Source organism: Ochotona curzoniae, unplaced genomic scaffold (genome assembly GCF_017591425.1).
Source record: "Ochotona curzoniae isolate NIBS_2020 unplaced genomic scaffold, NIBS_Ocur_1.0 contig_3432, whole genome shotgun sequence".
Classification (NCBI taxonomy): Eukaryota; Metazoa; Chordata; class Mammalia; order Lagomorpha; family Ochotonidae; genus Ochotona; species Ochotona curzoniae.
In genome coordinates, this window is record NW_024465859.1 from 22,509,584 (window position 1) to 22,535,010 (window position 25,427).

The following is a 25,427-nucleotide window of genomic DNA, read 5'->3' on the forward strand; positions in this document are numbered from 1 at the left end:
CAGCTGGGGCCCCAGCCCACACACAGGCAACCTGTATACCTTTATCTAATCACCCTAGGTTAGCCTTTGGCTTGCCAGCCATCTTCTACTCTCACCCCTATCCCAAGGCCTGCCATGGCCCAGAAAGAACTTCCCTCCCTGGCTCATCTCCCCTGACCTCCCTTCTCTAGGGTCTCGGGAAGGACCCCCACATAGAGACCCCCTGGAAGGCCTAGCACCTGGCCCTCTCCAACCCTGTAAGTCTCCCAGCGTGGCTGAGGCCTGAGGCTAGTGGGGGAGAGAGCTGCTTGGCCTCTTCCCAGAGCAGGGGAGGAGGACAGCGGAGGCTGGGAACGCGGGCACGCCGGGGCTGGGTGTCGCAACTCCGGCAGCGCCGAGACCTTTGCTCCGCGAGGTGTCTCCGGAGGGGCGGGAACGCTGACTCTGGAGGCTGCTGGGATTGGGGTGGGGGTGTCTGGGAAGCAGTCCTTGAGCGCAAAGCGCCACCGGGGTGAGGAGAGCAACGGGACAGTCGCGGACCTGGGCCCAGCGTGCAGGGTCATGCGGCTCTCTGGGCTGGGGGTAGGGGGCAGCGGGGGCGGCTGGCAGGGGAGGAGTCAGCCCCCGTGGGTGGAGGCTGAGCAGTCCACGGCTCTGGTCGGGTCCCTGGCCGGCCCTGCGGTCGGCAGGAAGGAGGTGGCTCGACCCCTGGGCAGCCCCTCCCCTCTGCCTTTCCCCCACGTTGCTACTTCCCCCGAGCTCCAGGTCCCTCCGGCGGCGGCAGCGGCGGCGGCGACGCACAGCACCAGCTCTCCGGCTGGCCGCCAAGGCCTCTGGACAGGGGACTGCACCAGCTTACTCTGCCAGCAAGGGGGCCCCAGAGACTGCGCAGTCCGGAAGTTTGGTGGCTTCGGTGGTTCCGTTTGCCAGCACTGGCCCTGGCTCTGTGTAAAGAGGTCCTGGATATGGGGAATTTGTGGAGGCGCGTCCCAAGGATCTCAGCAAGGACTCCCGGGGTTAAACCAGGGATACTGGTGATGGAAGCCGCAGGCAGGAACCCAGTTCTCCTTCGGTTTCAGGATAACTCCTGGGGACTTCTGAAAGAGGTCTTGGAGGGGAGAGGTTTGCGCTGGGACCCTGCAAAGTGGCACTGCAGTGAGGGGTGGGCACCAGTGAAGCTACATGCTGACTGTAGCCCTGCCCAGCGTTGGTGGTGTCAATGTGCTGGAGCGCAGGGGAGGGGAGCCCTGCTGGGAGCTGGACAGATGTGCCCAGACATTCCCTGCAGCCTGGAAGAGGCTTTGGAGGAGAAAGTTGAGCAGGAGCTCAGGCTGGGAGTCAGAGAGATCTGGGTTGGGTGGAATCTTGACCCTATTGCTGCCTGATTGTGTGGCCATTGGAAACTGCCTTAATATTCTCATGGAACCTCAGTTTCTTCATCTGTTAAATGGGCTTGAGGGCGGGCCTCAGTTTGGAGGGCTATTGTGAGGAAGGTATTGTCCAGGTTAACCCATATGTGGCAAGTCTGCTTTAACCCATTACGGTACCACCACATGGCAGGCACCAGGAGGAAGGGAGCTGAGGGCCAGGAAGGTGCCAGGTTCCAGAAGAGTATAACCTGCCTCGTTCTCACAGGACAGTGCTGGGGGATGTCCATGTCTCCAGGAAGAGATGTCCCTGTGGCTGCAAGCCCCTGTGCCTGAGGTTTCTGCTGGTAAGCATCTTCATGCCAGCCCTCTTCCCCTGAGCCCAGGCTTCTGGCTCTGCTCCCCTGCCTGTTCCTCTCAGGACCCTGCCACACCTGTCTTATGCCCTCCTCCAGTGAGCAGCCCAGAGCTTGCCTTCTGCCCAGACCACCTCTGTCTGCCTCTGGCATCTGGCCTCTAGGCATGTTCTCTGCCCAAGCCGAGCCTGCTGCTGCATGGCGTGGCTGATGCTCCTTTGCTCTGGCCAAGTTGGGGAGTTCTAGACAGAATGTCTGAAATGAATGCAACACCAGCCTCCCAGTCTGGTGGGGGTAGGGGACAAAGATGACATTTAAGTTAGTCTGGGGTGCAAGAGACTCCAAGGGACTGGCTCTGGAGCCTGGAGCTTGCAGAAGCCTGGGGTCCCCCAAACCTGGGAGCTGTGGCTTGGCTGCCCTCTAAGGGTGGAAAGAAGATTGCAGCTTCCTAGCTGGGCACTGGGGGAGGGAGTGGGGAAGGAAGTGGAGCTGCCAAGGGAGCTGAGACCCTCTTGTGTTCCTTCTGATGGGGGCTTGGGGGACTCAGATTCTGCTGTGGAGCTGTGGGAGCCACGTGCCCAGGATGCATGCAGCCAGCCCAAGAAACGCAGCAGCTGCCCCCTCAAGGAGGAAGCCGGGACACCCCAATCTGCGGGCAGCACCTTGAGGGTGGGGTTGGAGGCAGCGGAGCCTGGAGACCTGCTCCCCAGCATGGAGGTCCCTGCAGAGCCCACAGGTGAGCTCGGTGATTTTCAGGGAGGCACTTAGGGACTCCCTGGACCCAGAAGAATACCTGAGGGTCCTTGACCTTATACTGTCATAGTTGGGGTCCCGAGACTTGGCAGTACATTCAGCCTGAGCTATCTGAATGTCGGTGTCCTCAGAACACCTCTCGACTTTCTGGGCTCCAGTTGTCTTCTTTGGGAAAGTGGGAACAATGGTTATGGTTGACACAAGGACGAAGGCATCCTAAGGGTTTGCCCCAGTGCCCCAGAGGTGGTAGCCCTGTGCCAACCAGAAACAGAACTGCTTACAAAGTGGAGGGAACGACTGTTACCACGTGTTCAGGGCAGAGCCAAAGTCAGGGAGAGCAATCCCGGCCCTTGCCTGTCATGCAGAGCTCCGTCCACAGAAGCGGAAAAAGGGGCCGGCCCCCAAAATGCTGGGGAACGAGCTGTGCAGCGTGTGCGGGGACAAGGCCTCAGGCTTCCACTACAACGTGCTGAGCTGCGAGGGCTGCAAGGGCTTCTTTCGCCGCAGCGTCATCAAGGGAGCACGCTACATGTGCCACAGCGGTGGCCACTGCCCCATGGACACCTACATGCGGCGCAAGTGCCAGGAGTGCCGGCTGCGCAAGTGCCGCCAGGCCGGCATGCGGGAGGAGTGTGAGTGTCAGAGCTGGGAGCCTGGGAGAGGCCGGTGGGACAGGGTGTGGGGTGTGAGGGCAAGCACCTGCCTGAGCCTACAGGGCCTGGTCAGCCCCTGCGTGTGCACTGCAGTGCCGTCCCCATCTTGCCACAAAACTTGCATCTGTCCCCTCTGCCATCGGCTCTGCCTCACTCCTGGCCCCGTCCATCCACAGGTGTCCTGTCGGAAGAGCAGATCCGCCTGAAGAAACTAAAGCGGCAGGAGGAAGAACAGGCCCAGGCCGCAGCCATGCCCCCAAGGGCCTCCTCACCACCCCAGGTCCTGCCCCAGCTCAGCCCAGAGCAGCTGGGCATGATCGAGAAACTGGTCGCAGCCCAGCAACAGTGTAACCGGCGTTCCTTTTCTGATCAGCTCCGAGTCACGGTACCTGGTGGGGCCTGGGGCGAGGTGGCTATACCATGAGCACTTGTGGGCCCCCTCAACGGTCCCCCTAAGGTCTCCCTAACAGCGGCGCGCCTCATGCCGGCCTTGCCTCTTGGACAGCCCTGGCCCATGGCCCCGGACCCCCACAGCCGGGAGGCCCGCCAGCAACGCTTTGCCCACTTCACCGAGCTGGCCATCGTGTCCGTGCAGGAGATTGTGGATTTTGCCAAACAGCTGCCTGGCTTCCTACAACTCAGCAGAGAGGACCAGATCGCTCTGCTAAAGACCTCTGCAATCGAGGTGCCAGAAAGGGGGGACCATCATGGGAGGCACCCCCAGAATGCAGCTGGGAAGCGAGGATGGGTGAGGGGAGGGATGAGACCTTCTCCCTCTGCCAGGAGGGCTGAGTGCCAGGGCCGGTCCTCCCGGCCCCTGGGTGAGGTCTGCTGCTTGCACACAGGTGATGCTTCTAGAGACGTCTCGCAGGTACAACCCTGGGAGTGAGAGCATCACCTTCCTCAAGGATTTCAGCTACAACCGGGAGGATTTTGCCAAAGCAGGTGAGAAGTGAGCTGGTCGGATGGTCAGGACCTGTGACCATACTGGCTGCTGAGCCCCAGGCCCAGGGTTCAGGGCTATCACAGGGAGGCTCCTCTGATTCTTCTAAGAGAGGAAGCTGCTATGCCAACAGCCCTTTCTCAGCTGCTCCGGACAGACCCCAGCTTCCATCTCATGAGGCCAAGTGGGTTTCCGGAATTCAAACTGGGTTCCTGGAACCCTGAGCGCATTGTGGAAGTGTCACTTTAGAGGAGAAGCAAGGAAGCGCCCCCACAGGATTGGCCCTATATCGGGGGCTGGCGTGGTGGCATACCAGGCTAATACCCTGCCTGTAGTGCTGGTATCCCGTATGGGTGCCAGTTTGAGTCCTGGCTGCTCCACTTCTCACTCCAGCTTCCTACTTATGGCCTGGGAAAGCAGCAGGGGATGTCCCAAGTACTTGGGATCCTGTGTCCATGTGGAGACCTGGAGGAAGCTCCTGGCTTTGGCTCTGGATCAGCTCAGCTCTGGCTGTTGTGGCCATTTTGAGGAGTGAGCTAATAGGTGGAAGACTTCTCTTTCTGCCTCAGCTCTCTGTGTAACTCTGTCTTTTCAATTAAAAAAAAAAAAGGTCTTTCAAAAAATTCTGTATTATATACTGTGTTCCTATAATGCATTTTACTAGGAATCATTTGGAAAACACATTTTGCAAGGACTAACAGCGAAAATGAACAAAAACCTTTCTCACATGTGCTCTTTTTTTAAAGAATTATTATTATTATTATTATTATTTTGTTAGAAAGTTAGATACACACAGAAGGAGAGACAGGAAGATCTCCCATCTGATGATTCATTCCCCAGTGGCCGCAATGGCCAGAGCCCAGAGCCTCTTCTGGGTTTTTCACGCAGGTGCAGGGTCCCAAGGCCCTGGGCCGTCTTCGACTGCTTTCCCAGGCCACAAGCAGGGAGCTGCTTGGGAAGCAGGGTTGCTGGGATTAGAACTGGTGCCCATATGGGATCTCAGCAAGTGCAAGGAGAGGACTTTAGCTGCTAGGCTACAGCGCCAGGCCTACTCTCATAAGTGTTCTTTAAGATCACTTGGGCTGGTGCCTCTTTCCCTTTGTCTTTTTATTAATTAATATATTGGAGACACACTCACACAAGCTCCCAACCATTGGTATCCTCTTCAAATGTCTGCCAACAGCCAGGGCTGGGCCAGGTTGAAGCCAGGAGCTAGGAACTCAGTCTAGGCCTCCCTCCCACATGGGTGGCAGGGTCATCCCAGGTGCACATTATCGGGAACCTGGAATTGGGAGCAGAACTGGAACTCTAACCCTAGGACCCCTTGTGGAATGTGGGTGTCCCGACCTGTGTCTTAATTGTTTTGTCAGAAGCAGCCTGCCACCCCTTTGAACTCTGCCTGGTAAGTCATGGAACTGAATAGAAACACGGCAGGGACGCCCAGGTGGGGCTGCTAGCAGGCTAAAGCTCAACACCCGAGTCCCCAGCCTGCCCCTTCAGCCTGGCCCTTGCTGCTTCCCCCTGTGATGCTAGCTTGGGGACATTGTCTTCTGACGTTGCTTCTGCTTGCGTTGTGGGCACAGGGTTTGGAGAGTGTGGAGGCCCAGGGAGTTTTGGAGGGACTGGAGGAGAGTGAGTTGCTAGATGGCTAAACACAGGTGCTGCGATATCCTCCCCTCACCCCCCAGGGCTGCTAGACTCTGGCTTCCTGGGTTGGAAGGGAGTCTGGTGTGTCCACGGGTGTCTGGTGGCTCATCCCTAGCTCCTGTCCCGACCCAGGTAGCACATTGAACTCTCAGGCAGGCCTTCCTTCACTGTGGGGCATAGCAAGGTTGTTTGCCACCCCTTGCCTCCCATGGGGCCTGGCATACTGCCCAAGTGCATAGGCCCCTAATGACAGCTATCTGACAGCTCGACCCAGTTTTCACACTGGCTCTGCCCTGCTTCTCCAAAGCACCACTTCCCGAAACGGCTATCACCTCTGACCTTCTTAACCATGACCATCTCCTTCAGAACAGCCTTCTTTCTGCACCCTTTCCGGTTCTTATACATCTTGGCTCCTTCCGCCCTTATGGGTTTGTGTTATCTGAATCTGCACCTATTTATAGATCTATTTCTAGAAGCAGGTTCAGATGTCATCATGTTTGCTTTTTCCTTTCTCACTTCATCCATGCGGTCTTGGTCAGGTCTGTTTCCTCTCTGTGTGCTCTCTCGTGCCACCCGTGGGAAGTGACAGATGACATGGACTTGATCACGTTGGCAGACCCAACAGGTGCACAACTATGTTTTAGAATCATGTCTTAATCTCTGTAGACAAGAGGTGTTTGGCACACTTTGGGGGCTCACCACTTTATCAAGAAATGCTTTCTAAAATGGGACTTATTAAGTGGAGCAACACACACAACACTTGATAAACATCAGAGTTAAAGTACAGGAAGTGACTAATCAAGAAGCCTCAAATGGGAAAGTGTAACAGATGGCTGCTAAAAGAAATCTGAGATTGCTTAGGGGACAGCATGGGGCATAGTGACAGTGGGCGTATTTGCTAGGTGCTATGGCTGTAGGTAGTGGTGTTGTATTTTAGTCTTTTTTTTTTTTTTTTTGCAAGGTAGAGTTACAGAGAAAGAGAGAGAGAGAGAGAGAGACTTCTGCCTCGCACTGATTCACTTCCTGAAGCCAGGAGAGGAATTCCATCCTGGTCTCACTGGTGGGTGGCAGGGACCCAAGTGCCTGGGCCATCTTGTTTTGCTTTCACAGATGTGTTAACAGGGAACTGAGCTAGAAGTGGAGCAGCCAGGACTGGAACCAGCATTCTTATGGGATGCTGGTTCAAGTGGCTGTCACTTGCTGCACTGCAATGCTGGCCTCATAATTCAGTCTTCTCAGCAGGAAGATTGGGTTTACTTTTTGTTTGTTTGTTTGATTTTTGCTTATTTGAAGGCAGATAAAGAGAGAGGGAGCTGCCATCATTGGCTCACTCTGCAGATCCCTACAGTAGCCAGGTCTGGGTCAGGCCCAAGCCAGGAGAGAGCAGCGGCAGCAGGTGTCCTGGCCGGGTGCTGCTCTGCCTCCGAGTGTGCACATCAGCAGGAAGTGGGACTGCAATACAGGCACTCCATTGTGGGATGCGGGAGTTCTATCGGCTGTGCAAAATACCCGCTCCAGTTCTGTTTATTTTCTTATTATCTTTTTTTTATTTAAGATTTACTTATTTTATTGGAAAGGCAGATTTAAAGAGAGAAGGAGAGTTAAAGATTTCCTATCCACTGATATACTCACCAGTGTCTTCAGTGGCTAGATCTGAGCTGATGCGAAGCCTCTTCTGGGTAAGGGGCCCAAGGACTTGGGCCGTCCTCCATTGCTTTCTCAGGTCATAAGCAGGGAACTGGATCAGAAGTGGAACAGCCAGGGCACAAAGTGCACAAACTGCTGCCCATAGGGGATGCTGGGCCAGGACTCAGGGCCAGGCACTCTGGCCTCAGCATCCACACCCTTAATCTTCTGCTATTTTCCCTTGGGATGTAGTAGCTGATATGGATCTCTAGTGTTCCAATATGTAAGGGCACTTAACAGTGAAAGGGTTTCTTTATCAATCTCCATTTATAAAATAGAAATGCTGAGCTCTCAAAAAATCCTCATCACAGAAATATTGTTATTACTGTTATTTGGTTCAGCACCTGCTGTGTGCCACCCAGGGCTGAGTGCTCTGCATATTTTAGCATTTAACCATCACACATCTTTTTTTTTTAAAACTTTTTTAAAAAGATTTATTTATTTTTATTGCAAAGTCAGATATATAGAGAGGAGAGACAAAGAGGAAGATCTTCCGTCCGATGATTCACTCCCCAAGTGACCGCAGCGACCGGTGCTGCGTCAATCTGAAGCCAGGAGCCAGGAGCTTCTTTCTGGGTCTCCCACATGGGTACAGGGTCCCAAGGTTTTGGGCCATCCTTGACTGCTTTCCCAGGTCACAAGCAGGGAACTGGATGGGAAGTGGAGCTGCTGGGATTAAAACCGGTGCTCATATGGGATCCTCGCGCGTTCAAGGCGAAGACTTTAACCACTATGCTATTGCACCGGGACCTAACCATCACATGTCTTAAGAGAGATTTAGAGGCTGGTACAATGGCTCAGTTAGCTAATCCTCCACCTCCAAGTGCTAGCATACCATATGGATGGCATTCATGTCCTGGCTCCTCCACTTCTGGTTCAGCTCTCATTTATGGCCCGGGAAAGCAGCCGAGGAGGGCCCAAAGCCTTGGGCCCATTCACCCATGTGGGAGACAGGGAAGAGGCTCCTGGCTCCAGTTCAGCTCCAGCTGGTTCCTCCATTTGGGGGAATGAACCAACAAATAAAAAGATCTTTGTCTCTCCTCTGTAAAATCTGCCTTTCAAATAAAAATAAATCTTAAAAAAGAGGTTTAGACAGGATGCCCATTTCACTTGTGAGGCTTAGAGGGTAAGAACCTGACCCACGGTTACCTAGTCTGGAGTCTTCCTGCTGAAGGCTTCCCTTAGTGGAGGAGTTGAGGGATGGGGAGAAGGAAGCTCCCACTGCCCTGCCTCATGCCACTGTCTCCCATCTTCCATGCCAGGGCTGCAGGTGGAGTTCATCAACCCCATCTTTGAGTTCTCCAGAGCCATGAACGAGCTGCAGCTCAATGATGCTGAGTTTGCTCTGCTCATCGCCATCAGCATCTTCTCTGCAGGTGCGGGAGTGGGTGGCAGGCAGGCATCCTGCGGGTGGTGGCCCTGGCTGTGCTCTTGTGTCATGGAAGAGGTGGGGTGGGACATTTCCCTGTTTGTTTGTTGGGGGGGGGGGCGGGCGGTGTGCTTTGTGAGATGGAACTAAGACCCTGGCCAGACCTGCTCCTCCACTATGTTGGTGACCTGTAGACCGGCCCAACGTGCAGGACCAGCTCCAGGTAGAAAGGCTGCAACACACATATGTGGAGGCCCTGCATGCCTACGTCTCCATCCACCACCCCCATGTGAGTCTCCCCTGCTTCCCCTGTCCCCAGCACCCCTGCTTTGGCTCTTCAATGATCCCTCTCCAACTACAGGGCGCTCAGCAATCCTCTGCCTCTCCCACAACTCTCCGCTTGCCCCTCTTCCCTGGGGAGAGCTAACGCTGCCCTTTTGCCTGTCCTTCCTGCCCCCTCCCCCTGTACCTCTCCTCCCAGGACCGGCTCATGTTTCCACGGATGCTGATGAAATTGGTGAGCCTTCGGACACTGAGCAGCGTCCACTCCGAGCAAGTGTTCGCGCTGCGCCTGCAGGACAAAAAGCTGCCCCCTCTGCTGTCTGAGATCTGGGATGTGAACGAGTGACTGTTCTCCCCTGCCCATCTCCACCCCAAACTCCCCTACATCTTCTGTTTTCTGGCCGCACAGCTGAGACAGCCCCCACCCCCCAGGCTACCTCCTGAAGAGCAAATATTCCTGGGAGCTGGGCCAGGAAATCCTCCCATGGCATTAAAGGAAAGTTGAAGGGTTTTGCAGTTTTGGTGGCTGCTGGATGGGGAAGGTGTGGGAGGCGGGGTCTGCTCCATCCAAAGACCCTGCCCAGCACGGAGGCCTGGGGGCTGCCCCCCAACAAGGGCTGACTCCTTGCCCATCCCCTGCCCTCCATGGCTTCCTGTCCCCAACCTCGCCAGGAGAAATTCTCTATCGCCATAAATATCCCAAGGCTACCTCGCACATAAGTCTGGTCTGGCCGTATTTGAGCAGAAGGCCAAAAAGAATAGAGAACGAGAGAGTTTGGGGAAAGGGATCTGGACCGGGAAGGATGGCTGTCCTTGAGAATCCGCCTCCAGAGCCAGAGGAGGGGGACGGGAGGAACGCGCCATCTGGGTCGGTGCAAGGCTGAAGGCAAAGCCGTCCTCCTTCTCCCGCCTTCGGAATGAGCCCGGGGCAGCGGGTCCCCTGGCTGCTGGTTCTCAGAACTAACGCCTCAGCCAAGCCTGTGTGTGTGTGTGTGTGTGTGTGTGTGTGTGTGTGTGCGCGCGCGCGCAATGCACGAGTGTTTTTCGTTGGCATCTGAAACAGGATACAGACATCTCATTCCTCCCCCTCACCCAGTTTTGATCCTCATCCTGTGACACAGAAAAAGTCTCCTGAGGTGAGGGAAAGCCACCCTGTAGTATGTCTTCTCGCAAAGGGACTGGACTCCATTTCCCAGCGAGCACCACGACGCCTTTCACAGCCGCTTCCCTTAGCGCGCCCAGTGTAGGTGATACCGCCCAGCCCGACTCCCATCACCGCCACCCCCCTAACTCCGGGATTGGTATGCTCCACCGCCCCGGTAACCGGCTTTGCAGCCTTGAAGGCCGGGCGCTGCCAAACAGCGTAGGGGGGTGCAGGGAAAGAGGTGAGGGGTGAGGAATGGGGGGGCGGTCAGAAAACCTCAGTGGCAGGTTACCTTGAGAAATCACTTTCCGATGAACTCACATTACGTCAAAACGGACTCAATGGCCACGTCGAATTGAAATCTGTTTGAGAAACCTAAGCCAAAGGTGTTCCTTTGGATCCTCCCCTTGGCACGCAGCAGCGCTGGGCTGGCCTAGTGTTCCTCAACCCGTTCCCACTCCCACCGTGGATAGGTGTGTGCGCAGCCGCCTTTTCTGCCGAGATCGGCTCCACCCTTGAGCGCCCGGGGTGGTGCAGCCCTGAACCCCGCGGCAGCCGAATGGTACGGCCCAGGCCCCTCGGCTTCTCCCCCCCTCCGGCACCCGAGTGGTACGCGCCCCCCGTGCAGACGCGGAACTGGCGGCCGCTCGGAGCGGCGCTGAGGAGCGGCTGACGCTCTGCTGCCGGAGACGTCAGGTCTGCGAGGTTGGGCCCTCGAGGCTCGGGAGGTAGGAGGGTCCAGGCTGCTGGGGGACCCTGGGCGGATGATTGGATAATCTGGGGTTGGGTGTTAGGGGGAACACCTAGGGGCGGAGGGTCCCCGGGACCCCCGGGAGGAATGATGTTGGAGAAGGCCCCTAGAGGAGCGCGAGGGGGAGTGGCGTCTCGACAGGGAGTGGGCTGGGGGTCTGAGGAAGAAGGGGGCGCGGCCAGAGGTCAGGGCGCCGAGGGTTGAGGCTTGCGGGGCTCCGGCTAGGCTCGGGGCTGCTCGGCTCCCGCTCCGATGGCTGCCGGGCAGACAGTGCTGGTTCGGGGGCGGGGGCGGGGAACTGTCCAGCAGGTGAGGGGGCGTGCAGAGCTGTCCAGCCCCGGGGCCGGAGCCCTGCACGAGCGCCTGTCCTCCTGTGTGTGCGTGTGTGTGTGTGTGTGTGTGTGTGTGTGTGCACGCGTGTGTGGGAGCGTGTGTGCGCCTTGCTTTTGATTAGGATTTGGAGAGAATCACGTTTGGTTCTTTAGGGGAAAAATTATCTGAAATTTGATATTTTAATATGGGTTTACTATAGACTGGAAACAGCATTTGCTGTTTCCTGCAGCTGCATTCCCTCCCCACGACCCCCTAGCATCCCTTCATCCTTTCTTCTCCCTCCCTCCCCTGGTCCCCAGCCCTGCCGATAGCCAGCCTCCTTGCTCCAGTTCACCCCAACGCTGGACCAGTCTACTACCAAGCTTGCAAGGTCACTGGGAAGGGAGTAGGAGGGGAGTCTCGAGCCTACTGTCATGCTCACGTCAGCACAGATGACATTTTGATAGCTGGAGGGGGGGGGGGTCCTGTGGTTTTACTATGAGATCCTCCCTGCCCTGAAGGAGAGACCAACCCAAAGGGGTGCTTCGGGTAGCGCTTGCAGACAGAGAAGACATGGATCGCGGAAAGGTTTGGGGAGTCCAAGATTGCTTGTGAACGGGGTGGATGCTGGTGTGGACTTGAACACAAGGATACCCGTTTGAAGCTTTCTGCTTTTGTGGTGTGGAAAGATAGGGCCCGGGGGTTAAGTGTTCTTGAATGTGGTTGTGGCCAGAGGCAGGATCTGAGTCAGGTTTGGTTACGAGGGCAAAATGTGAGTTCTAGATGGTGTTAGAGGATTTAGCATCTGTGTGGAGACTAGGAGAGAGAGAGAGGCAGGAATAGGAGGAGAAGCATGGGTTATCTCTGTAATCAGAATAACAGGGCAGTGGCCATTGGTGAGATAAGGAGTGTGGCTAAGAAGCTACCAGTGCTGGCTAAAATAGAGGGGCTCTGGCGGGGGCGGGGGACCTTGAGGGCTCCAAAAAGGAAAGTGTGAGAATGATCTGTGTCAACTAGTTCGGAGCAGAGAGGGCCTGGGGAGACCTAATAATGCCTGACTAACTGGTGTTCCTGGGAGATGCCTCTGGCCGTCCTTGGAGATGGTGGGGGCTGCCCAGAGCCCCTGGTTTTCTTGATCACCCTGGTTGTCAAGGTTCACCCCCGAGTGCTGATTCTGGAATTGTTTGCTGTTGGAAGTACTCCGGCTCTCACTCTGGACATCTCTACATGGTTCTCCAGAGAAGGAATTAGGTTTCCACCGCTACCCCAGTATCCGTCCTGCTCGTTCTCTGGTCTTCTCTCCCCTTTTCTTGCTGGGTCAGAGGTTGCTGAGACAGCACTCTAACGGGGTTCGCTTCTCTGCAGTGTGCTTGCAGCTCTGTAAGCCACTGGGAGAGCGAAGGGACTGTTGGAGTTTTCTAAGCAATGATGAGGCCGGGAAGGAACTTGGTGGCAAGGAGATAGCTTTCTCAAAAGCCAGAATTAGGACCAAGTGCAAATTAAAGACAGGAAATGGGGAGAGGAGAGCCTCATTCTTAGTAAGAAGCGTCTCCAGGTTCCAGGAGAGTGAACTGTTGTGCTAGGGGCTCTGGCCAGCTCTGCAGTGGCAGCTGCTAGCACTGTGCGGTCACCAGGCAGGGGAGGGGCCGAGGCTCTGCTATAAATAGTGCTGGGAGCCAGAGTCACTATGGAGACACCACTGAATCCTCTTACCTGCAGGTCTTCTATGGAGAGCAAGAGAGAAGAGGGAGTGAGGTGTCACACATAGGTGTTGTTTGTTATGAAGTAGGGGGAAAAAATAGAACTTCAGCTCATTATCTAAATCAAACAGGGCCTTAAGCATACATACAGGGAGTGTGTGTGCACCCCTGTGTATGGGAGGGCACTCAGCCTCCGATGAGGGAGTGATGTGTGTCTTAATATAGTGAGTACTCTGTGTGGACAGTCAACAGTGTGTTAGTGTAGCCTCGTGCAAGCACAGAGATAATCCTGGAAAACTGGAAATAGCCTCTTTTTTTTTTTAAAGATTTATTTTATTTTCATTGCAAAGTCAGATATACAGAGAGAAAGGAAAACAGAGAGGAAGATCTGTCCAATGATTCACTCATCAAGCGACCTCAATAGCTAGAGGTGAACCGATCTGAAGCCAGGAGCCCAGAGCCTCTTCCAGGTCTCCCAGGCGGGTGCAGGATCCCCAGGCTTTGGCCTATCCTTGACTGCTTTCCCAGGCCACAAGCAGGGAGCTGGGTGCGAAGCAGGGCTGCTGAGATTAGAAATGGCGCCCATATGGGATCCTGGCACATGCAAGGCAAAGACTTTAGCCACTAGGCTACCATGCCAGGCCTGAAAATAGCCTTTTGTAGTAGAGTGAAATGTTTTATTTAGAGGCCCAATAGGAAATAAATGACCATGAATATCATGTAAGCTTTTCCTGATCTTACAATTACAGGTTAGAAAACCTCCTGAACACTTCTTAACCTTTTGCAGAGAAATCTCACCCACAATCTTTGTAAGGTATAGTAGGACAAGGTCTCATCGGTGCCTATTGTATTGCTCATTTGGGTACAGAGACCAGAATAGGAGAGCCCGTGGTTCAGCACCATAGGCAGAACTGGTGGCCGTAGCCACCTGGTGCCCTTTCTGGCTTGGAGGGGAAGACAGGTGCTTCAGATAAGGCAGTGCAGCGAGATGGGGGTGCATGGACAGTAGGATAGAACAGCCAGCTAGTGCTATTGTGTGAGTGCCAGGAACCAGCCAGGCCCCACAGTGGTTCTATATCCAGCTGAAAGCAGATTGTTGAAACAACATAATTAGGTTTCCACCTAGACCTGGAAGTGCAGATGCGTGCTGAATGGCATATCCTAGTCTACCCTGGGGCTGTCCTGAAAGTGACTTCATTTTTGTTATCCTAATGGCTGAATCCTGATTAGACCTACCTGCATCTGGTTTTTAGCAAACAGCCCCAGGGTAGGTAGGCTGGAACTAAGCTGCTTTGGGAAGCCTGGGGAGGCAGGCAAGCCATTTTTTTCCTACTTCTTGACATCTGAGCTCCTGAGCCTGAACAGGAGGTTACAAGTGTCAAGTTCACCCATCTTTAATACTAAATAAAACAAAGGGCCTCTGACCTCTGCCCCTAGCTGGGATAAAGTAGAGAGGGAAGAGGCCCTCGGGCACAGCTTTGCATCTTATGAGGACTTTTTTGCCCCTTTTAAACTTGCATTTTCAGGCAATCTCTGAATTTCTCTGGGGGATGCTGACTCCTTGCCCAGTGCCCTGAAGTTTCTCTGTGATGAACTGATGAATCGGAAACATGGTGCAGGAGAAGAAATTCTGTCCTCGGTTACTTGACTACCTAGTGATCGTAGGGGCCAGGTAATGCAAAGAGACTGATACATACGTGCATGCATACATATATGTATATATATTCATTTATTTATTTTTTTGTCTTGTGGGATGGGATAGCTGTAAAATCTGCAAGGAATCTTGTTTCCTTTGTCCATGCTGCTTTGCGTACTTCTGTCTTCTGCTTTACCTTGAGTGTAGGGTTGTTACTCGAAGGGAAAACAGTCCTGTTAGGTGAGCCTTGGCCTTGACTGAGACAGCAAACCTGTGCTCTTAGTTGGCCTCCTTTTCATCTTAAGCACAACTATTCTTTTTTTTTTTTTTTAAGATTTATTTATTTTTGTTAGAAAGGTAGATTTGCAGACAGAAGGAGAGACAGAAAGATCTTCCATCTGCTGGTTCACTCCCCAAGTGGCCACAATGGTCAGAGTTGAACCGATCCAAAGCCAGGAGCCAGGAGCTTCTTCCAGGTCTTCCACGTGGGTGCAGGGTCCTAAGGCTTTGGATCATCCTTGACTGCTTTTCCAGGCCATAAGCAGGGAGATGTGAAATGGAGCAGCCAGGATACGAACTGGTGCCCATATGGGATCCCGGCACATGCAAAGGGGAGGATTAGCCAACTGAGCCGTCTCACCAGGCCTGAGCACATCTACTCTTTATGCCCCAGTTTTCTTGTTTTGTAAAAAGGCACAGTGCATTGTGTTCCTTCTCCACCTACGGGTACATACTCTGCTTTGATAATTCATTAACTAACAGATCTTCATTGGATCATGACTCTTTAGTTGTTGGTTTTTTTTTTTAAGATTTATTTTATTTTCATTACAAAGTCAGATATACAGAGAGGAGGAGATAAAGAGGAAGATCCTCCGTCCGGTGATTCACTCCCCAAGTGAGTGCAATGGCCAGTGCTGTGCCGATCCAGAGCCAGCAGCCAGGTATTTCCTCCAGGCCTCCCAGGCGGGTGCAGTATCCCAAGGCTTTGGGCCATCCTCGACTGCTTTCCCAGGCCACAAGCAGGGAGCTGGATGGGAAATGGAGCAGCCGGGATTAGAACCGGCGCCCATATGGGATCCTGGCGCGTTCAAGGTGAGGACTTTAGCCACTAAGCCACACCGCTGGGCCCTAGGTTGCTGGTTTTTGCAAAAGCATTTTTAGGACTGATAACTTCATGACAGTGCAGACTCCTCTAGGCCACTGACTGAATATTTCATGCTGCTGCCCCTGTGTCATCTGAGGTCCTGCATTTGGGTTACTTTGCCCCAAGTAGCATCTCTGTTTTTGTACTGTGGTTAGCCTCTCATGGCGTGTGCCATCCCCTTTAGGCTTCTGAGTTTTGGTCTCTGTCTTCCTCAGGCACCCGAGCAGCGATAGCGTGGCCCAGACCCCGGAACTGCTGCGGCGGTACCCGTTAGAGGACCATGCCGAGTTCCCCCTGCCCCCGGATGTGGTGTTCTTCTGCCAGCCCGAGGGCTGCCTGAGCGTGCGGCAGCGGCGCATGAGCCTCCGCGATGACACCTCCTTTGTGTTCACCCTCACCGACAAGGACACCGGAGTCACGCGCTATGGCATCTGTGTCAACTTCTACCGCTCCTTCCAGAAGCGAATGCCCAAGGAAAAGGGAGAAGGGGGAGCAGGGTCCCGCGGGAAGGAGGGACCCCGGGCCGCCTGTGTCCCCGAAGAGGTGGGCGCCGAGAGCTCTGAGAGCAGTGCATCCCTGCAGCCTCCCAGCACTGACTCCACGCCTGATGTGAGCCAGTCTCCTCGGGGCAAACGCCGGGCCAAGGCAGGGAGCCGGTCCCGCAACAGCACCCTGACGTCCCTGTGTGTGCTCAGCCACTACCCTTTCTTCTCCACCTTCCGGGAGTGCCTGTATACCCTCAAACGTCTGGTGGACTGCTGCAGCGAGCGCCTGCTGGGCAAGAAGCTGGGCCTTCCTCGAGGCGTACAGAGGTATGGGGCTGCTGCCTCTGCTTGGAAGAGGGAGGCCCTTTGGAGGTTAGGCCAGGGACCAGGGCAGTGCATCTCACATCAGCTTGTTCAGTTGGTGGCCGTTATCAAGCAGAAGGTTGGCATGTTTGGGATGATGCTAGGGAGTTGGATGACTTACAATTTCCTTTTCTTTTTAATATTTTTTACATAATTTGAGGGATGTACACCCTTCTGATGAGGGAGGGGGAGGGTCAAGTATGAAGGAAGGTGGGTGGGAAAAATGCTTCCTTTCTTTTCTTTTTTCTCTGTGTTCACAGAGTGGGCAAGGGGAAGGGGCCGCTCCTTGCTGTCAAGCTGCATCAACAACGGGGGTGGGGGACCATCATTTGATGACACTGTAGAAGCCCCGATGTGGGGAGGAGTGTTCTGAGGGTGTTGCTTGGGTAGTTTCTTCTTGCCCTTTACCTCCCCTCTGATCTTACTCTGAGAGTAAGCCTTCTGGTTCTTTTCACTCTTCAGTCCAGCCATCATCATGCTAGGCTCTGTGGTTACATTGGGTTGCACCGGGGACTCAGCTGCAGTGTTTACAGGTTCGATTCCTGCTTGCCTGCCCCTCAGGGACACCATGTGGCGCATCTTTACCGGATCACTGCTGGTGGAGGAGAAGTCAAGCGCCCTGCTGCATGACCTGCGGGAGATCGAGGCCTGGATCTACCGACTGCTGCGTTCCCCAGTGCCCGTCTCTGGGCAGAAGCGAGTGGACATTGAGGTCCTGCCCCAGGAGCTACAACCAGCTTTGACCTTTGCTCTTCCGGATCCCTCTCGGTTCACGCTGGTAGATTTCCCGCTGCACCTGCCTTTGGAACTTCTGGGTGTGGATGCCTGTCTCCAGGTGCTCACCTGCATCCTGTTGGAGCACAAGGTGAGGGCCAGCTTCTGAGACCTGGCCAGAGAAAGGGCTGTGAGCCATACCTGGAACTTTGCATCTGACACTGATGAAGAGCAGGTGCCTGGTAGATGCGGGTGGTACCAGCATCTCACGGGTTGTGTTCCAGAAAGCTAGCTGCTTTGTTGAACGCTCCTTTATCCTGTGGACCTTATTTTCTGGCAATAGCAGTAGTCATTTGAATGAGTGATGCTGGGACACAGAGTGCAAGAAATAGGAAGGGAAAGGAGTGGTTTGGGAAGGAGTTCTTCAGTACTTGGGCTGGCAGGTGACAGACATGGTGCAGTGGTGATTGTGGAAACAAAGTTGGGGCAATAGCATGGTAAAACAGATACCATGTTGTCCTATTGGAAGTTGTTATAAACCGTATGTTATGCAGCCGAGTGACCTTGTGGTGGCTCCTGGCAGGTGGTGCTACAGTCCCGAGACTACAATGCACTCTCCATGTCTGTGATGGCATTTGTGGCAATGATCTACCCGCTGGAGTATATGTTTCCTGTCATCCCACTGCTTCCCACCTGCATGGCATCGGCAGAACAGGTGAGTCTCAAGCGTCATCTGACTCTGTCACTTCTGTCTTCTTGAAAGAGCAGGCTCAATGCCCAGGGAAGTGAGTGAGTGTTAGTTTAAGTTGTCTCCCTCTCACAACTTTCTAGTTTGTAAAATCTGACTAATTTAAACTGATAAGATGGTACAACCTATAGTTTTTATGTTTGCCACAGTTAATGTTAATTAATGTAGTCTCCTGGCTGCAATGCTGCCGATGTTCAAATTATACAGGGGCTAGCATTGTGGCACAGGGATCAAGCCACTGCCTGCAGTGCTGGTGTCTCATATCGGAGTGCTGGGTGCCCGACTTCCAATCCAGCTTCCTGCTAATGTTCTATCATTCACGTGGAAGATCTGGATGGGGTTCCCTGTTCCTGGCCTCGCTTGACTGCTGTGGCCAATGAGGCCACTATGAGGAGTGAAGTAGTAGTCATCTCTCTGCCTTTTACATAAGTAAAAAAAAAATTCCGTATATATGTGGAATCATATATATATAATGTACTGTGTCACGTTTATGAATCTAAAAAATATCTGATGTTTGACATGCATTTTTTCTCAAGCATTTTGGAAAACCTCTAGAAAGTTTATGAGCTCGATAATGCTCACCGTCGTTTTTGCCTTTATTTCCGACCCTCTATGCTATTTCCATAGCTGCTGTTGGCTCCCACCCCATACATTATCGGAGTCCCTGCCAGCTTCTTCCTCTACAAATTGGACTTCAAAATGCCTGATGACGTGTGGTTGGTGGATCTGGACAGCAATAGGGTGAGGCATTCTGGGGCCAGGGAGAGGATTGCTGTAGACCTAGTCCTGTGAGACTCATTTTTTTTTTTTTAAGATGATTCCCAGAAAGGCTCTAAATCAGTGGATAATTTCTGTTGTGAGATTCATCAAAAAACGTCTTTTAAAATGCTGCTTTTACTTTATTGACTAAGCAAGCCATTGACTAGTACTCAAAGATGTGCTCACTGTGCCTCCCAAGAACAGTAGGGCCTGGTGTAGACCGTCTTCTGAGGGCTTTCTGGGATGTAGTTTTTTTTGTTTTTTTTTTTTTTTTGTGAAAAACAGCCTTTTAGTACAGACTTAAAAACTGTGTTAATATTCTACAGTGTAAGGACATTCAAATTTTGGCAGTCACATAGACATTCAGACTGTATGTCCATTGTTAAACCTTATTAAAAAAAAAAAAAGGCCCAGCGTGGTGGCTGCATGGCTAAAGTCCTCACCTTGAATGCACTGTGATCCCGTTTGGGCTCCAGTTCTAATCCCGGCATCTTCCTGGTCTTGTAATTCTCTGTAGGTAAAACTCCCGAGCGGTTAATTCTCCATGACTTTCACCTTTTCTCTCCTGCAGGTGATTGCCCCCACCAATGCAGAAGTGCTACCTATTCTACCAGAACCAGAATCATTAGAGCTGAAGAAACATTTAAAGCAGGTAGGCGAAGAACAAAAGGAAAAACAGGGAACAATAGATGCCATAGGCTTGCTGAAGGAACACGGTTGTTCTAAGAGCCAGTTTCCTTTTTAACTTCCAGGGTAGTAGATTTTCTTTACCTCAGATGGGCTTGTGCTCGCTTCGGCAGCACATATACTAAAATTGGAACAGATGGGCTTAAACAGCAGCATATCCCAGTTTGTAGATTTCCTCTGATTGGTTATATGCCCTGTTGCCCTCTGGTGCCAGGGATGCTGTGAAAATCAACTCTGTTGGCTTTGGAATATTCTGTCAGACTTACAGGCAGGAGTTAGAAGTTTGGACCATCTGATTCATATTTCCTTAGTGAATTATAATTGTGTTATCTTCTTGAATTGAGCTCCATGAGCCTGTAGAGTCTTTGAGTAATTTCTTATATACTTTTTTCATTAGTTTGTTTTCTCCTGCATGCGAACACAGTACCTGAAGGTAAAACTTGACAAGCCTCCATTCCCTTCCCCTGCTGTCTGTGTAACATAGGACCACCAGATGGCACTGGATTTATTCTTAGGAATCCATGCTTGTTTAGAGGATCTTGAGAAATCTTTCTGTGTGTCCTCTAAGTACGTACTAGTTCCTTTGATGATACCTGGGTTTATATGGATTGGTCTGTGTCATTGCTATCACTTGCTTCAGCCCTGCTGATGTAGTATCAAATCTTGGTGCTGCAGAGTCTGGTGAGGATAGCAAGCTCAGCAAGTCCTCTGGGTGACCTCACTCACTGTGGTTTTCTTCCTGCTGATAGGTTAAATATGACCAATGTCTTGGGAAGGTAGATACATAGAAATCTGCTTTAAATGCTTGTAGGCACTAAGATGCTAGGGCTCATTGATCCTGCTGCTCACAGTGTGGTCCCCGGACCAGCAGCAACGTTAGTGTTACCTAGGCCTGTAGAAGCGGGGAAGTGGTGTGCCGTTGATTCAGTGATCAAGGTGTGGTTTGGGATGCCCACATTCCTTGTTGAGTTCCTGGGTTCAAACTTGAGCTCCACTTCTACTTCCTACTTCCTGCTAATGTGCACCCTGGGAGGTAGCATGTGGTGGTTCATGTACTTGGGTTCCTGGACAGAGTTTTAGATTGATGCTACAGTGGTTATTTCAGGCATTTAAGTGTATTAGCAGGTGAAAGATTTCTCTATTTCCCTGTGTGTGTATATATGTGTTTACCCTGCAAGTAAAAAAAATGAAAGTAAAAAAAAAAAAATCTGAAAGTATGGAATCAGAGGTGGGCATTGGGCATCCTAAGATGCCCAAGTCCCTGAGTTTGAATCCTTGGGCTCCCTGCCACCCATGTGGGAGACTGAGATTGAGTTCCTGGCTTCTGGCTTCAGTCTGGTCCATCCCTAGCTGTTATAAGCATTTTGGAAGTAAGCTAGTAGGTGGGAAATATGTCTCTTTTTTCTGTGTTTGTGTGCACCTTCCAAATAAAAAAATAAAGATGCACAGTCACCCCAGATATATTGAATCAGTCCAGAGCTGGGGGTAGGCCAGGCTGGGCAAGACTGCAGCAGCCACTGGTGAGAGCTGTGACTGGGGATGGGCAGGGCCACGTTAGGCTAGAACACCCACAGGGATGCCCAAGAACCAGGCTGGGTGTGGGCTGGGGCAGACTGGGCTGCAGAACCCGCTAGCCTGCAAAAACCAGAGCTGGGTATGGGCCTGGTAAGGGTTCTTTGGGGCTGGCATGGATGGGAGCTAGCCCTGGGAGTGGACTAGGCTGGGCTAAGGCTATAGCACTCACTAGTTTTTATGAGAATCAGTCCTGGGGGCAGCACTGGCCAGGCAGATGAACCTTCTGGTTCATCTGTTGTTTGGTGCAGGATGCAGGCCAGACCTGGCTCCACAGCAGCTGGTACATATGTGAGCCAGGTCTGAGTCCTCTGCAGAGGGGTTTCTTAGGTGGCTCCCAGCTAGACCATTATGCTCCACCCCTGACCTCAGGGAACTTCACAAAGACATGTGAGCACATGTTACAGGCCTGGGCTACCTCAGTTGCTGACTACCATGCAAGAATAGAGAGCATGTCTGGATGTACATGAAAGACAAGAGAGTCAGCTCATCTAAGCCAACAGAAGACTTTAAGTACCTCTTCAAATGATGGAGAAAAGAGTGGGTTGAACAGCACAGCAGGCCAAACTTTATGGCAAGCACCTAGGCCTGTGGACACACTGAGGTAGACGTGGACAGCCAACAGCCCTTAGAATTTCTTACCTCTGGTGCAATAAAGCCAGCAACCTCTCAGGACCACTTAAGTAACACCTTTGGAACATTCTTTTTCAAAGATTTATTTGTTTTTATTGAAAAGGCAGATTTACAGAGGAAAGCAAGATTTTCCATCCACTGGTTCACTGTCCAAGTGGCCACAGCAGTTGGACCTAAGCCAGTCTGAAGCCAGGAGCCAGAATCTTCCTCCAGATCTCCTACATGGGTGCAGGGTCCCTAGGTTTTGGGCCATCTTCCACTGTTTCCCAGGCCACAAGTAGGGAGCTGGATGGTAAGTGAAGCAGCCAGGATTAGAACCGGCGTCCATATGGGATCCTGGTTCATGCAAGATGAGGACTTTAGCCACTAGGCTACCATGCTTACCCAGTGGGGGTCTCTAAGGTGATATCAAATGACCATGTTTGTCCTCTGGCACTGATGTAGTGTAATAGCAAAGAGCAGTGCATTTGCTGCCCATCCCTACCCCCAAAAAAATAAAAAGGAGAGAAAAGAAAGACATTTATCCTGCCCACCTTCCTTTCCCTTTCTCCGCCCTTTCCCAACCCTCTCCATCTTAATCAGAGGTCTATGTGGACATGCAATGCCCTTAATGTTTGTAATAAATACTAAAATTGCTATGTAATTCAGACTGTTTTCTAAAGATGAAGGATCTAAAGTAAGTTGGTCATTTTTTGACAAATTAGCATAGTTCTTGGTTGCAGAACTTTTTCATCAGGGACCAAGTATGGAATAGAAGACTTTGAAGCAGGCATCTCCTAGCAGTCGAGATTGGTTGGCTAGCCAGCAGTGTGCCTTGAATGAGAGAGTGCTTCCTCCACAGGCCCTCGCCAGCATGAGTCTTAACACCCAGCCCATCCTCAATCTGGAGAAATTCCACGAGGGCCAGGAGATCCCCTTTCTCCTGGGAAGGCCTTCTAGTGACCTGCAGTCCACCCCTTCCACCGAGTTCAACCCACTCATTTACGGCAATGACGTGGATTCTGTAGATGTGGCAACCAGGTGAGACTGAGCAGGCTCTCTACTTATGAGTTGTAAATTGCTCTCTCGGTGACCTTGGGACACACAGTACTTCCCCGAGCTATAGAGTTTCTTTATATAGAAAATGCATGTGACTCTGGGGGTGTGTTTACTACTTAAGTATAAGGTAAAGAAGAGAAATGGTTGCTCACATTCATGGGAGAAGGGAGGGATTGGTGACTCTTTTAAAACACCGTTCCTTTTGACTTTGGAAACCTGTTATATGATGGCTTGACCAAATGGTCTGAAACCTCGAACCATGGACACCCTTGCTCTATGGGGCATGGTCTTATGCTGCCTCACCACCACCTTCTTCCCCAGAGTGGCCATGGTCCGTTTCTTCAACTCTGCCAACGTGCTGCAGGGCTTCCAGCTGCACACACGTACCCTGCGTCTCTTCCCTCGGCCAGTGGTAGCTTTTCAGACCGGCTCCTTTCTAGCCTCACGTCCCCGACAGACTCCTTTTGCCGAGAAATTGGCTAGAACTCAGGCCGTGGAGTACTTTGGAGAATGGATCCTTAACCCCACCAACTATGCCTTTCAGCGAATTCACAACAGTAAGTCCACCCACCCTTTGCCTTTGTCCTCCTTTGTGTGTTTCTTTGCTAATCTTTGCCCTATCCCCTTCCACTTCTGTTTAGCTATAAATTTCTTCCTGCCTTTATATGATGCATTGCTCATTGCTAACTCTGTTGTTTCTCTGCTTTGGGCAGATATGTTTGACCCTGCCCTGATCGGTGACAAGCCAAAGTGGTATGCTCACCAGCTGCAGCCCATCCACTACCGGGTCTATGACAGCAACTCACAGCTGGCCGAGGCACTGAGCGTGCCACCTGAGCGCGACTCTGACTCCGACCCTACTGATGACAGGCGAGCAGGCCCCTTTCACTAGCCCTTTATTAGCAGAATTTCAGTCTTTGCAGCCTCGGATTATATTTGATTCTTTTTCTTGGCATCTTTATTCTGTCTTACTCCTTAACCTTGAACTTAGAGTGTTCCTCTTGTTTTGTCCTAATGCTAATCGCAGGTTTTCCCCTGCCCCTTCCGGGTATGTATGTATATATTTTATGTTCTTCACTCTGCAGTGGCAGTGATAGCATGGATTATGATGACTCAAGCTCTTCTTACTCCTCCCTTGGTGACTTTGTCAGTGAAATGATGAAATGTGACATCAACGGTGATACTCCCAGTAAGTGGGTTTGGGTAGATAATTGGCCATCCCTGGGCTGGGATTGGAGTTCCTGGATGGGGATGGAGTGGTCTGTACCTGCCTCCCTTGGGTTTTGCCAGATGTAGACCCTCTGACGCACGCAGCCCTGGGCGATGCCAGCGAGGTCCAGATCGATGAGTTGCAGAACCAGAAGGAAGCAGAGGAGCCAGGCCCAGACAGCGAGAACTCTCATGAAATCCCCCCAGCGCGCTCCAGCTCCAGCACCACCGCCAGCAGTAGCCCCAGCACCATCGTCCGTGGAACCAGCTCTGTATGTGAGGATATGGAGGGGTGGGCGAGCAAGAAGCATTGGTGGGAATATAGCCCTATGTCCATTAGGAGAACCACACAGTAGCCATTAGTTTGCCTTTTTGTTTACGATCTTCTCATCTCCATAGACCCCTGGGGTGTGGGTTTTAGGCTCACAGACAGTTTTGACCCCAGAAGATCATAGCATTGTTTAGGATGTAACTTGTGGGGAATGACAATAGGGGATTCTGTAGGTACTTTCCCACACGTTTATTTTAGCCAAGAATCTAGTAAATCTGGCCTGGCCTGCCAGAATGAGAATACAAACAATCCTTGCTGAAAAACAGGTGATCACTTTTTATTTAATATGTCCCTTAGGAACCCGCTGACTCTACGGAGACAGATGCTAAGGCAGCAGGTGGTGTTTCCAAGCCTCTCCCTATCGTGCCTCCCAGCATTGGCAAACCGACTGTGGACAGGCGTCAGGCAGAAACCGGAGAGGGGTCAGTGTGCTGGCAAACCTATGACAATCCATTCTTTGAGTCCCAATATGGGTTTCACCCTGAGGAATACGATGATGAGCAAGGGAAAGAAAGTTACACTCCCCAATTCAGCCAACATGTCAGTGGCAATCAGTGAGAGCCTGGGGAATCCCTTCTAGTTGCGGGACTGAAAGATCTCACTACAGTGGACCCCGGGCAAGGGTTAGTCAGAAATTCTGAGATGTCTGAATGTTCCTGTGGTCCTGCGTTCCCGGAGGGTGGCTGGGAGCGAGGAGTTATGTGGAAGGGCGTGGTGATGGCAGCGTAGTGAAGGCCCACACTCCCAAGATCAGGCACCCCTGTGTGGGGCTCACAGGTGCCACTGTGCATTCAAGGGCTCAAAAGCTGCTGCGGCCCAACAGCTTGAAGCTGGCCAGTGACTCCGATGCTGAATCTGACTCCCGTGCCAGCTCTCCCAACTCCACCGTCTCCAACAACAGCACCGAGGGCTTCGGGGGCATCGTGTCGTTTGCCAGTAAGTGGCCTTCAGGGCTGTCATTCCCTAATTCTGTTTCCTCCATGGTCAGGCTCATCCAGCTTCCAGTTGCAGATGGAGGGCTGGGTTGGCATGGTCAAGGCCTGATTCTTTATCATTTAAGTAATACCAAATGTTTTCAGGGGAGGTTCTTAAAGGGCAGGGTCAGATTAGTCATTATCATTATGTTTGGATATCTCAGATTTGTTAAGGCAGGACAGCTGACTGAC

The 25,427-nt window shown here is 52.3% G+C and overlaps 2 protein-coding genes across 8 annotated transcripts in view; both read left to right on the top strand.

Annotated features, from left to right (window-relative positions):
• Positions 1 to 675: 675 nt before the first annotated feature.
• NR1H3 (nuclear receptor subfamily 1 group H member 3) lies at positions 676 to 9,546 on the top strand. 2 transcript variants are annotated; one of them, XM_040980218.1, is made up of 10 exons: positions 676 to 895; positions 1,615 to 1,693; positions 2,250 to 2,438; positions 2,821 to 3,087; positions 3,285 to 3,493; positions 3,614 to 3,793; positions 3,954 to 4,053; positions 8,647 to 8,760; positions 8,948 to 9,042; positions 9,235 to 9,546. In XM_040980218.1, the coding sequence occupies exons 2-10, from the start codon at positions 1,651 to 1,653 to the stop codon at positions 9,379 to 9,381; spliced, it is 1,344 nt and encodes a 447-aa protein (XP_040836152.1). In that variant the 5' UTR covers positions 676 to 895; positions 1,615 to 1,650; the 3' UTR covers positions 9,382 to 9,546. The 2 variants fall into 2 exon arrangements, with proteins under 2 accessions (XP_040836152.1, XP_040836153.1); XM_040980219.1 differs by having other exon boundaries at positions 677 to 892.
• Positions 9,547 to 10,747: 1,201 nt separating this feature from the next.
• The window catches only part of MADD (MAP kinase activating death domain), a 46,625-nt gene continuing 31,945 nt past the window's right edge, over positions 10,748 to 25,427 (top strand). For 3 of the 6 annotated variants that reach the window (XM_040980224.1, XM_040980225.1, XM_040980226.1), the window contains exons 1-13: positions 14,217 to 14,614; positions 15,938 to 16,534; positions 17,132 to 17,435; positions 17,868 to 17,999; positions 18,660 to 18,773; positions 19,363 to 19,443; positions 22,525 to 22,703; positions 23,043 to 23,278; positions 23,435 to 23,591; positions 23,807 to 23,910; positions 24,012 to 24,202; positions 24,559 to 24,683; positions 25,058 to 25,197. In XM_040980224.1, the coding sequence (XP_040836158.1) occupies positions 14,553 to 14,614; positions 15,938 to 16,534; positions 17,132 to 17,435; positions 17,868 to 17,999; positions 18,660 to 18,773; positions 19,363 to 19,443; positions 22,525 to 22,703; positions 23,043 to 23,278; positions 23,435 to 23,591; positions 23,807 to 23,910; positions 24,012 to 24,202; positions 24,559 to 24,683; positions 25,058 to 25,197 (2,422 nt within the window). In that variant the 5' untranslated portion in view covers positions 14,217 to 14,552. Of the gene's footprint in view, positions 10,876 to 14,216; positions 14,615 to 15,937; positions 16,535 to 17,131; positions 17,436 to 17,867; positions 18,000 to 18,659; positions 18,774 to 19,362; positions 19,444 to 22,524; positions 22,704 to 23,042; positions 23,279 to 23,434; positions 23,592 to 23,806; positions 23,911 to 24,011; positions 24,203 to 24,558; positions 24,816 to 25,057; positions 25,198 to 25,427 lie in introns of those variants that run through there. The other 3 variants (XM_040980222.1, XM_040980223.1, XM_040980220.1) reach the window with 2 other exon arrangements.

What these genes read in the sequence shown, in the direction of transcription:
- NR1H3 (XM_040980218.1), top strand. Translation starts at nt 1,651, where the DNA reads ATGTCCCTGTGGCTGCAAGCCCCTGTGCCTGAGGTTTCTGCTG. An exon ending in TAAAGACCTCTGCAATCGAG is followed by an intron (nt 3,794 to 3,953) that starts GTGCCAGAAAGG and finishes GCTTGCACACAG; the next exon opens with GTGATGCTTCTAGAGACGTC. An exon ending in GGAGGATTTTGCCAAAGCAG is followed by an intron (nt 4,054 to 8,646) that starts GTGAGAAGTGAG and finishes CTTCCATGCCAG; the next exon opens with GGCTGCAGGTGGAGTTCATC.